Source organism: Lichenostomus cassidix, chromosome 3 (assembly GCF_008360975.1).
Source record: "Lichenostomus cassidix isolate B80296 chromosome 3, HeHo_3.0, whole genome shotgun sequence".
Classification (NCBI taxonomy): Eukaryota; Metazoa; Chordata; class Aves; order Passeriformes; family Meliphagidae; genus Lichenostomus; species Lichenostomus cassidix.
Genome location: NC_139483.1, coordinates 7,353,604 through 7,365,791, shown reverse-complemented (window position 1 = coordinate 7,365,791; position 12,188 = coordinate 7,353,604). Strand labels below are relative to the sequence as shown.

General features: G+C 39.6%; 1 protein-coding gene across 3 annotated transcripts in view; it reads left to right on the top strand.

The window, feature by feature from the left end:
• XPO1 (exportin 1) overlaps positions 1-12,188 on the top strand; it is a 35,420-nt gene that overhangs the window by 12,802 nt on the left and 10,430 nt on the right. For all 3 annotated transcript variants that reach the window (XM_085054262.1, XM_085054261.1, XM_085054263.1), the window contains 8 exons: positions 6,837-6,898; positions 6,976-7,020; positions 7,108-7,289; positions 7,763-7,811; positions 7,903-8,022; positions 8,125-8,253; positions 8,836-8,994; positions 11,453-11,650. In XM_085054262.1, coding sequence (XP_084910388.1) covers positions 6,837-6,898; positions 6,976-7,020; positions 7,108-7,289; positions 7,763-7,811; positions 7,903-8,022; positions 8,125-8,253; positions 8,836-8,994; positions 11,453-11,650 — 944 coding nt within the window. The remainder of the gene's footprint in view (positions 1-6,836; positions 6,899-6,975; positions 7,021-7,107; positions 7,290-7,762; positions 7,812-7,902; positions 8,023-8,124; positions 8,254-8,835; positions 8,995-11,452; positions 11,651-12,188) is intronic.

Below are 12,188 nucleotides of genomic sequence, written 5' to 3'. Positions count from 1 at the left end.
TGTGTTTGGTTTATGTGTTTTTCCCTCTGCTATAGCAATGTTGTTGACTTTTAGGCATTGGCTGCAGCAAATGGAGGTACCCCTGTGGTACAGGGTTAGTGCTTATTCACATGGCTGGCTGTCAAGTCATCACAGCTTGGACTTCAGAACTTTAAGTGCAACCACGTTAAATTCTTGACATTGAATGTTGTCACCATTCCATACTTGGCTTTTTACTAAAAGCCGGTTTTGGAACTAACTAAAAGTATTCCAAATTTCTGTGTTCTGCTGTGAGCTTTTATTAACTATGCTGAGACATGCTTTAAATTTTTACTGCCAGTGCTTAGGTTCTGAAACTATATTAATTAAAAAAGAATATTAATTGTTGATGAAAAATGCATAGAGAGAGTTCTGTGCTTATTCCTCTTCTTGCCTTTCCCCCATTCCTTCCAACTATAGGTTGACAAAGGGTAGCTGTCTCTGAAAGTAAAACTGAAAGTGAAGTTTCCATTCATTCTGTTGTTGGAGGTTTCTGGGGAACAGCGTCAGCTGAGGCTCAGACACAGCTATGCCCTTTTGAGAAACTAGAAGAGCACCGCAGTTAGCTGAAGTTAACTGTTCTTTGTGCTTTTAATTATTGGAGTATCTCAGCTTAGTCATATTTTGTTACATTCTTGACTTTGAGCACTTAGTTTCAGCACTTGGGGGTTGTTTTCCTAAAGTTTTTGGCTGTGGGAGCAGAGCAGGAGGAAAAGGAGTTGAGAGTATTGCCCACTGGTGAAGGGAGGTATAGTAGAATAGATGTGACAGGGATGGACTTAACAGTTTGGAACTGAACAAGTGCCAAATACAGCATGTAATTCAGGAATTAAGTCTTAAAATTCATACTCTTAATGCATAGGAGAGCTGAGAAATAGGGTGAGGGTGCTGCTGGCTGTGCTTTGGGTCATGTTATCTCTAACAGTGACAGTGGTGTTGGAGTGGTTCCTGCACCTGAGAAGATGCAATAACTCCATATATTACAAGGCAAAATAAAGTTTCTGTCTGTAGTTGTGTAATCATCTTGAAGTATTCTATTCTTACTTTTCCTGACTTGCATACCTATGAAAGCTCCAGTGGACACAAACCCCTTTATATTTAAAAAAGTGTGTTGTTTGTTCAGCTTTTAAAACACTTTCCCGTGCACACAGCCAAACTGAAATTGAGAAATTGACTTTAATCCTGTTTTAGGGAAATTGGGTTAGCTGGCTTTTACTTGTGTGGTAGAAGAGGAACCAAATGTATTTACTGTACCCATGGCATTTTATCCAGCTTGGCCTCAGTGGTGTAGGAGGGAGAATCTGTTTCATCTCTAATCCAGTTTGATCTGGTCTGTGGTGGTTGTTTTTTAATTTTTTTTATTTGGCTGATAATACTGGCTGGTACAAAAGCACTGCTGCAGAGCTCATTCAGGTGGCTTGATTACCTGGGAGATAGTAAGGCTGGTTAAATTGAGGTTTCCTTGACTCCAGCCATTCTTCGGTTGACAGGATTTTCCTGTTTGAAGTGTTGCTAGTGGAATGTGTGTGCAGGAAACTGAAACTGAGTATACAAAGGAATGCTTAGTGACATGCAAAGCAAGTCATGCAGATTTCAAAGTTTTACCTTTTATCTTAATGTCTTGAAGATGTCTTCTGCATGTCTGGTTGGTTTTTGCAGTGAATACAGCTGACAAATCTTACTATTGGTTAAGAGGAAAAGAAATGTATTTGTGAGAAAAATACTGTTCCCCCTTTGTAGCAACAGCAGTGCTTAAGAGTTAAAGTCAAGAGCAGACCTGAATTAAATGGTGAGTGAATAAAAAAAGTTTTGGAAACAACTTCCCTGAAACTTGTTGGGGGAGAAATAAAGCAGTGTTGTCAATTTTGGAACCTGAACTGTAATTTTTTCTTGCAGTTTTTTTTTTTTAGTTGTTTTTAACAAGTTGTACATCAGAATGACTTGTTGGGCCTTGAGGTTAGCCAGAGGTTTCTTACTGCTTCTGTCTGAATGCTTTGAGGTTTCAGCTTCCAGCCTGGAATTTCAAATCCAAGGAGGAAAATGTTTTCTTCAGATGTGTTCTTCAGACTTGGAACTCTGTTCTGAAGTTTGCTTTTGTTTTAAAATAGCTTTTGGGTTTGAGCTTTTCTGGCCCTGCTACCTTTTAAGTTTTGTAAAATAGCTTTCTCTTCCTCAGGTGTTGTTGTTAGTAAGCACTTTTGAAGAGTTCATTTTTATCTTTCTGCAATTCTGAAACAGGCATTGGGCAAAACAATCAATTTACAATTCTAAAGTACTGACGTGATTACTCTGCTTTTTATTCTTCCTGATATTTGGTTTGCTTTTGGAGTTAGCAGTTTGGACCAATTGCTTTTGTAGACAAAAGTGGAGTTTATGGCTGACAGAAGAGGTAAAATTCACTTAAATCAGATGCCTGGCCTGCATGTTCAGCCTTGAGACATGTTTGGTCATAGCCCCCAGCAATGGGTTAGCCCTGCTGTGTGTGATTTATTCAGTCCTCAGCAGAGTGCTTGGAATGGCTCCTACAGGTACACAGATGATGTCATGTGGTTTTCATTCAGGCCTCTCTGAGTTGGGTGATGTATTCCAGAACATCCAAGGCAGTGCTGAACTTGGCTGATTGCCAGGGTATTGTGGCATTCTTCTCCAGTTGAAGTTCTCAGCTTATTAAGGTGTGATACTAAATTGCTTTAAACTCCAATATTCTTTAGAGCTGATTGTTTAATAATACTCAGAAAGGATGGCATTTGATTAAAGTGCTGTGGTCTCAAAAGGATTTTCTGTGGCAGTGTGAAAACCTGCCTGGAAAGAAAGGCTTTTTGGTCTTCAGTGCAGTGATAGGTTTCATTAATCCTGCATTGTGAAATGAATTACTGTTCCTCCGAACAGAGCGAGCTTGTCTGGAGTGTTTGGAGTTGGAATGGATAAAGCACTTCTTCATTATGAAACACAAATTGCTTGGACAACTTTTCTCATTCTGAAATGAAAAAGTGAAGATGCAGTTCAGTGTTTTCCAGGAAGATCCTGGAGTTGAGTGTAAAGCTTTTGATGCAGTGGAAGCTGGTGTAGAGGAGGTTTTTCTGTGCGGTGATGAGATATTTTAATGGAAATCCTGGCCTGCTTCATGAGGAAGATGTTTCTTTGGTTCTCTGTAATGAAGGGGGGATGAGCTACATGGCACTTGGGTGTGTGTATGTGTGTGAAGACAAACTCTGTGCCTGTTTTCAGAGTTTTCATGAGATTTCTGTTGAAAAGCAAATATATTATGGATTGATTTGGTTCACCACTAAGGGGGAAGGATGATTTGTGGGACTGTATGGGAAAGCATTGTTTCTTAAAACTAAAAATAAGACGGTATTTTGATCACATTTTGGGACTAAACAGTTCCGTGTAAGTGTGTATGCATACAAATGTCCCCAGAGGGGACAACTCAGCTTTAGCATTTGAAATTCTAATTTTGATTACAAAATAATGTTAATTTGCTGAGTTACATTGCCCACCTGATTCATTTATGCCTATTATTCTTTAATACAAGCAGAGACTTTATTAATTTTAGTAAATTAGAGTGAGCTTGCTTCTGCAGCACCAGCTAGAATAATTTTGAAACTTGCTAAATGCTTGTGCTCTGTGACTGCACAGAAGGCTGTGCTTATGTGCCTTGAGGACAAGAAGTGGGTTTGTTGCAGGTGTGTGTTTGCTGATTGTGTCCATGGTTATTTACCTGCTGTACTGGGCTGTGACAGGAACTCCTGTGCTCAGGGTACAGAGAGTACAGGAGAGGGAATGCCTTCCTAGAGCACATCCAAAGGTTAAACTGTGGGATATTTCCTCAAGTTCAGGCTGCAGAAATTACTCATGTTGGATAACGTGACATTGCTCGCTGCTCCAGTTCCACTCCAAGCATTGCATAGCTCAGGTCACTTGGGAGAACAACTTTCCCTCCAGGAAGTGTTTCCCTTTTACTGGATGTTTGCCTGTCTGTCAAGGGGCAGCTTTCTCAGAAGGATGAGAGTATCTAATGCACATCCAGGAATGTTCTAAAAGGCCTCGAGTTCATGCCCTTGCTCTATCATCCTTTTTATGGTACTTGGCACAAAAGTACTTGGGCTTGGCTATCCAGAAAATGCCAACGGTGGGGCTGGTCCAGGCCTGGAGCAGGATCTGCTCTCTTTGGTTGCAGGATGTCCTGAGATCAGTGCAGTTGTAAGGTTAGATGATCTTTGAAGAACATTTTGTGTGTCCTGGGTGTTGTGGTTGGTGTGGCTTTTGTTTTGCTTTACTGAAAGTCTGTTTTCTAGCACTGTCTCTTCCTGTTGGCTCAGTGAAGGGCCTGAACTTGGCAGTGGTGGTGTTGGCATCTTCAAGACTTCTTCAGCTGCTTCTGTGATGGGAGGAGACCGTCTAGGCAGTGGTTGTGGGGCTTGTGTGTGTCCTGTGCCTTCCTCCTTAACATAACACTTCCATTTAAGTTCCCCATACAAAGTGCTTTCAGCTTATCCCATGGACTGCTACCCCTGAACAGTTTCTTGGACATGTGCTGCTGAAAAACAGTAATGAGCCTATGGGTTGATTTTCACCAGAATATAAATTTGATATATATTTGGTCTGCTGAGAATTACCTTTCCTATGGAATGATCAAGAAATGAGTGATTAAATATGGAGCAGAAACCTCAACACTTGAAGTAAAAAAAGAAAAAGTAGAAAATGACATCTGAGCCAAAAAGAGCATTAGACAGTTGGATAGTTGCTGCTTTTAAGGGTTTAAGACTATGACTTTGTTCATTGGATGGATGACCTCAGGAGCCTGCAGCATGATGTGTGAAAAGGAGCAAACTTTTTAGGTTGTCTTTTGAGCTGTGGTCACCAGCTTTTTTTTTTTTTTTTTTTTTTAAGTGGAGGAGCTGTGGAGCAGAGCAGCTGTTCTCTGCTGGTCTCAAGGCCAGATCAATGGCAGCACAATATTCAAGTTGTTACTGAATAGCACAATACTATTGATGCAGCAAGATGGAAAATACCATGGATTTGCAGTCAGAACTCCAAGAACAGCATTAACTTTTTCATTCCTTTTTGAAATGCAAAGAGTTGCAACAGTAGGCTTCCCTTAGTGGTTTGGCAGATTGTTATAATAGTCTAGTTTCTGGCACTGCAATTCTATTTCCATATTATTTTGGGGGCTTTCATATCTCATTTGTGAATTACTGTAATGCTTCAGCAAAATGTGGGTTTTAGCTTTAAAATACCAGGTTAGGCCTATGATGTCAGACGAGTGCTTGGTAATAACTCCTACCCAGTGACTGACAGTGATACTTACTTTATTAATGACAATTCTCCTGGAGAAATGTGGATTGATCCCAGTTGATGATGATGAATAGCTCCACTTGTAATTGGAACTACCTGTAGAACAGCTCCTGTCTAGTATGTATCTAATGGCTCAAAGTCTGGATCTAGTTTTTCCAGATTTCACGAGGATGCAATTAATAAACTGTCCCCTTTAATCCTGTTGCTTAAGCCTGAAAAGGAAAAAAAAATACTAAATTTGGTCAAGTCTTAGACAAGCTTTAAAACTTAAAACACAAGCTGTGGATTATGTCTTCAACAGAAGACATTCTTCTCCTTAAAGTGACAACTTCTGAAGCCTTCAGCATATGCATGTTGTCTGTGTGAGTCAGCTGACTTGTCTTGTTGAAGAAATGATTGAAACGAGATTTTTGGGTTCACAAATTTGAATAGCAAAGCATCCACCAATTCTCAGACTTCCTTATGACAAGAGAACACTTGCCCAGTTTGAAGTGTGGTGTCAGAGCTGAACTCCTGCAATGTTCACCTGGGTCGTGACTCCAGGCCCTCTGCGTGCCTTTTCCTGGCAGTCAGGTGTTCCTGTGCAGAAGGGTTTTAGACATGGATATTGTCACTTGGAAAGTCATTGTTTCTGCGGATCAAGTAATTAGGAGTGAGCTGAGGGTTAGGTGGCAAAATGAGACTTGGGGCTTTGTAGCTTCCTACAGTGGTTGGGGTTTGTTTGGTTCTGTGGTGGTGGAGCTGAAAACTCTAAAATAATTCAAAAACATTTGTAGAAGGAACACAACAAAATGAGTGATTTAAACACACTGTGTGCCCCCGCTTGCCCAATTGCCAATATAAGCAAAGCAAAGAAAAAGCAATAAAGTAGAATTTATTAAGAGTCTGTGGACTTACAGAATCCTTATGTGCTACAGAAGTGCTGTAGTAGTTCACACTCAAATGAATTGTGCTGTATTAGTGAATGAAGTTTTAAGTTTTGGTCTTGTAAGATTGCACAGGGGAAGCTATGCTAAGCTCTGGCACAGTGTTTGACTTTGAAATACTGTGCAAAGAAATTCTTGTCTTTAGAATGGATTACCTTAGTAGACTGGAGCATCTCTGAATGCTCTGAATTCTACATGCAGTGCAGGTGATGTAGCAAAGCTTTCAGTGCAGTTTCAGCGAGCTTGACATTAAAACTGGAGTCATGCTTAGGAAGTTCTGTTTATTCATGGAGCTCACTTTGATCTGGTACAAATTATTGCAAGGACACTCTAATCCTTAGTCTGTTTTCTTTGTGGTTTATTGAAATAATTAAAGTGTAAAGCCATTTTGTACATTTAAAATATCCTGTCAGGATTGATAAAGGTGTGTTTTTTCCATGTAGCACACAAGAAGGATGCTCACTGACACATGTTTATGGGGTCCTTAGAGGTGTTTCTCTTTTAAAAAACATAAAGAATCTGAATTCAGAACTATTTGTAACTACATCTGTGATATCTGGCATAGCTGAAAATAAATTCCTACCTCTTCTGCAGGTATTAAAAAATACGTTGTTGGCCTAATTATCAAGACCTCATCTGACCCAACGTGTGTAGAAGTAAGTGAAGAATTCTCAGGGGAGGATGAGGGAGGGGAGTGTTATGCAAAACCTGACTCTTCTCTTCTGTTCCCCAGAAAGAGAAAGTGTATATTGGGAAACTGAATATGATTCTTGTTCAGGTAAGCCAGAGTTCATAACATCTTAATTATTGTTACAAAGTCTCTGGCTTTGCTGTGTGTCTCACATGTGGCTGCTTCACTTTGCAGATCCTGAAACAGGAGTGGCCGAAGCACTGGCCGACGTTTATCAGCGATATTGTGGGAGCCAGCAGGACCAGTGAGAGCCTCTGTCAGAACAACATGGTGATCCTGAAACTGCTGAGTGAAGAAGTGTTTGATTTTTCCAGTGGCCAGATCACTCAAGTAAAAGCTAAGCATTTGAAAGACAGGCAAGTGTATCTGTTTAAATCTTACTGAATAGGGTAGATTTTGTATTTGCTGCTGAATGGTTGTTCTCACTTGGACCTCTTGTGTGAGCACCTACAGCTGTGTAATTCCATTCCTGAGCCCAAGAGGGTTACTGATTTTTCTTTGAAGCAGTACTCCTAGGGGATTCCTGACTTCATTTTGTACACATAGGGATTTGTACCTTGCTGCAAGTAGCATCTGTTGACTGATGGTTTCTACCCTTTCAACAGAGCATTCAGCATTGATTGATAGTATTTCCTTAGCCAGGTATTGCAGGCACAGGCTTCAAGCTACTTCAAATATGCATTATAACAATGAAAGTGGGGAAAGGCCAGGTGGCTTTTGAATGCCTCCATGGGCGTAGGTCTTCAGGACCTGTCTTGTGTGCATAGATATTTTGATTTATGGAACCTAGAAGTACTTGGTTTTAATTTTTTGTTTGTTTGTTTTACAGCATGTGCAATGAATTCTCTCAGATATTTCAGCTGTGTCAGTTTGTGATGGTAAGTCATATTTCTTCAATGGTGTTTTCAAAATTCCCCCCTTTGTGCCTAACAGTGTCACAATGTCATAAACTCTAATGGTCGTTCACAGGAAAACTCCCAAAACGCTCCCTTAGTCCATGCAACCTTGGAAACTTTGCTACGATTTCTGAACTGGATTCCTCTGGGATATATATTTGAGACCAAGTTAATCAGCACACTAATATACAAGGTACTCTTGCAAAAAAATTACAGCTCTTTAAATTTAAATTCAAGTTGCAGAAAAGTTGTGCAACACTTCTGTAATACTCTGTATTTTTTCTTCTCTCAATAGTTCTTAAATGTTCCCATGTTTCGAAATGTCTCTTTGAAGTGCCTCACAGAGATTGCAGGTGTCAGTGTAAGCCAGTATGAAGAACAGTTTGTAACACTTTTTACACTGACCATGATGCAGTTAAAACAGGTAAATGTTTTTTAGAAACCTCTCTTTGAATTTCATATCACAAAACTGGTTTCTGTAGAACCTAGACGAGTTTACAAGTTTATATTCATTACAGAGCTCTTGATAGGAAAAGTTATTCTGTGGTGGTAGTTTTGGCTTGATCAGAAGATGCCAAGTGTATTTTCCTGACTTGATTGCAGCTGTATTTCTGCTGCATTGATTTGATTAATTGAACAGGTGTTTTGAGCACTTGGGCTGTCTGATGGGGGAAATATGTCCTATGTGTCTCAAGACATAAATTGACCTAACTTCTGCAAGTTGCTCTTTAATTTTTGGAACAGATAGAAACATTTCTCATATAAAGCCATACATCAAATTTATATAATTGGATGGTTCCCCTCTGAGCAGTTCAGATTCAGTACATGAGGCTTTTGCTCATTGTATTTGTATTCTAAGTGGTTTTTTGAGTCTTTTGCTCTCCTTGCAATGTTGGTCCATCTTTGAGGTTCTTCATTAAAAACAAAAGAACAAGATACTTGCTAATGCACAGTAGTTGTTGTGTATAAAAAGGGAAATTCTTGATGTCTGTGTTCTTTGCATTAGATGCTTCCTTTAAATACCAATATCCGACTTGCATACTCGAATGGAAAAGATGATGAACAGAACTTCATTCAGAATCTCAGTTTGTTCCTCTGCACGTTCCTCAAGGAACATGGTCTACTTATAGAAAAAAGATTAAATCTGAGGGAAACACTAATGGAGGTAAGTTGCTTGGTTTATCTGGATAAAAATGTAGCAGGTATGTTCTCATGCTCCAAGGGCATGATATTAATATAATTTCTAGATCGTTGTACCTAAAGTGTGTAAGAGAAAACCAATCACAAATACAAAATCTCTTCAAAATGTTTCCTAGTATGGTTCAATGGCATTCTGTTTTCAGTGATCCTTTACCAGCACAATGTCTGAAGATTTAATTATGTCTCTCCCTCTTCTTAGTTGTTCCTCCGTGGAAGTGTCAAACAGTGCTTCAAAGTAAATGAATAGATTCTTTTTCCATGGGTCTTCACATACCCCATTTTTTGTTTAGCTCTCATATGAAGGTGTGTTGCTATGAGTTCATCACTGTTTTCATTGAGCACCCAGAGCTGCTCTCTAGGGTCCAGTACCTTCTGTAGGGTTGTTCTGCCATCCTTATGCACTCCTTACCTAGTTTGCTGTTTCCCAAAGCTTAACTGGAAAACTTCAAATAATCCTCAAGGATGATACTGTTTCTGTGTAATAAAGACTGTGTGTGCCAGTGGCAGAGCCCTACCAAGTGACTGTGACAGTAAAACCACTGGGATTGTGGCAATTATTGGAGATGCAGATAAGAGTGAAGGGTTGGAAAGGCTTAAACACTCAGGGTACTCCTTCATGCTGTAGTGGGGGTAGATACAAAGTTAGGGTTCTCAGTTGTGGCGTTTTAATTGTGAGTAACGATTTTGCTGGGGTTGAGCTGTTCTGGGGTCAATTTTTTGCCGCTGTTGCACTGCAAGGAGGTGAAAGTGGCTCCATATCCCCTTGAAGCACCACTTCCCATGCCCAGAATCGAGCCCTGGGCAGGTTTGTGGAGGCTGTAGGCTGAGGAACTGCCATGAGACAGGGGGAGAAAAACACCATCCCAGTTTAAGCCTGGAGACCAGATTCTGTTGAGAGGGGGTAATATGTGTTGCCAGGTGGATTAGCTGTAATCCAAGGTAAATTCCAGTCTGTGTTCCAGCCAGTGTTCTTAAAACATTTCTTCTGGAGGTAGTCCTCTTAAAAAAAAAAAAGTTTAAAAATCCAAAAATGTATTAGTAAAATTGTCTGCATGTATAAAATTGTAACTGATTTGGAAGGGCTCAGAGGAGTATCACTTTTTAATTTTAAATAGAGCAGCTGTTAACAGTTCCAGATAATTCCTGAATTTGCAAGTAGTAAGCTTTTAAAATAACTTGGGAGTCAGGGGAGCACAGCTCAAGGCTCAAGTTTCTACTTAGGCTGAGGCTGAATTAGGAAGACCTGTGTAGATGGATTAAGCTGTTGCATGTCTTTTGCAATTCTGTGTGATTTGGAGTGCACTTTTTAGGTATTTGCCTCTTTTTCTTGTCCAGCATAGCTCTGTTAAATTTTCTTCAGAACAGACATTTACAAAACTGGATTCTGAAGACTTTCCATCTTGTATAGAATGCTGAAATGTTTAAAAAAGTTCTTAGGCTTGCCTGAAACGGTTGAACATTCACTTATGTAAGCTCTGGTTTAATGGAACTCAGCTACAGGTTTTCTTTAAAAATTCTGTGTCAAATTCCTGCACTTTGGATGTAGCAGTTCTCCTGAAATTGTTCCATGAATTCATTGTGTCTCTGTAGACTAGCAGAGGAATCTACATAAGTTATTTCTAGTGAAATTAATGTAAAGATTAATGTATGGCTGTTCTGAATCCTTCTTTTGACAGTGTAGGTGGAGATGCTCAATTAGGTCTTTACCTTTTAAGATGCTCTAAGCTGTTGTAGTACCTAAGCCATGAAAATATCTCCAGATTTTATCATTTTGTTCTGTTTGTTCACTAATGGGCAATTGCTTTGATATCTTTCACCAGGGACTGCATAATAAGCTTAGGCAAAAAAAATTTGTCTGTGTAGTTTCAATTGCCCTGGTTGGTATCTGTGCTTGTCAGAATTGCATCAGTGGCTTTCCCTGCTCAGCCTGCTCTGGCTGTTCTGTCAGGAAAGAAGTTGAAAATGTTCTGGTAGATGACTTCTGTGGAGCAGTATTTCAGGGTCAAGGGATCCAGAACGAAGTGGCAGTGGCAGTCTTGAGAATATCAATCACTGACACCAGCTGGTGAGGGCTTTTGAGGTTCTGAAAATGCCTTGCAGAAGCTCCAGAGACTGTGAATTTGATAATTTACAGACAGACTGGTTTGGGAATGGCATTTTTTAAGATGTCTTTAGGCTGTTTCAGATTTAAGAATACAAACACATTTTGAAAATAACAGTAATTGACAGGAGTCCTTGGTTTTGAGTTGCTGTGCTGGTCACAACTCTGATTTGTAAGTAATATTGCAGTGTTAACACCACTTGTTCTAAACTCTTAGATTAATTTGGCACTTGGTCAGGATTTCGGTAACTGAACTTGAAGCAATGTGGTTTGATCTGCAGACACATTCAGTAATTGGATATGTAAACCACTCTTTTTCCAGGCTCTTCATTACATGTTGTTGGTATCAGAAGTTGAAGAAACTGAAATTTTCAAGATTTGTCTGGAGTATTGGAACCATTTAGCTGCTGAACTCTACAGGGAAAGTCCGTTCTCAACGTCTGCTTCTCCACTGCTTTCAGGAAGTCAACACTTTGATGTTCCTCCAAGGAGACAGCTTTATTTGCCTGTTTTGTCCAAGGTAATCCATGCTCAAATGAAGGCACTGTAAAGATGTAGATACTGTTTGTGAATTAGAGATTTTGCTTCATGTAAGGAGTGACATGAGAAAACTTACCTTTCTTTGAATAATTGATAGTTGATGCAACTCTAGTTATATAATCAATGTGAAAATACTTTAAGATGATACCGGTGTATAATGAGAGTATTAATGTGATGTTTCAGCTTTTTTAAGATACTGAATTTTAAAATAAATCTGTATTAACCAGTTTCTTTAAACACAAAAGCTGAAGTGTTAGTTGGAGGAAAAGCTGTCTGTTTGGGAAAAGTGACCTTTAAAAGACCTCTAATACGACATAAGCATTTTGAACCTCTGGAAACTATAAATACTTATATAGGTTGGAGTTTTAAGTACTCAGCTTGTTCATTGGAGGAAGTCACCAGGCTCTATCCTTAATGGCTTGTTAGTTGACATTTCTCTATAGCTGGATATAACCTTTCTATGCTTGAGGCTGCCTGAGCAGAGTGCTCTGGAGCCACTTGTGGAGCTGGGAGTGTGT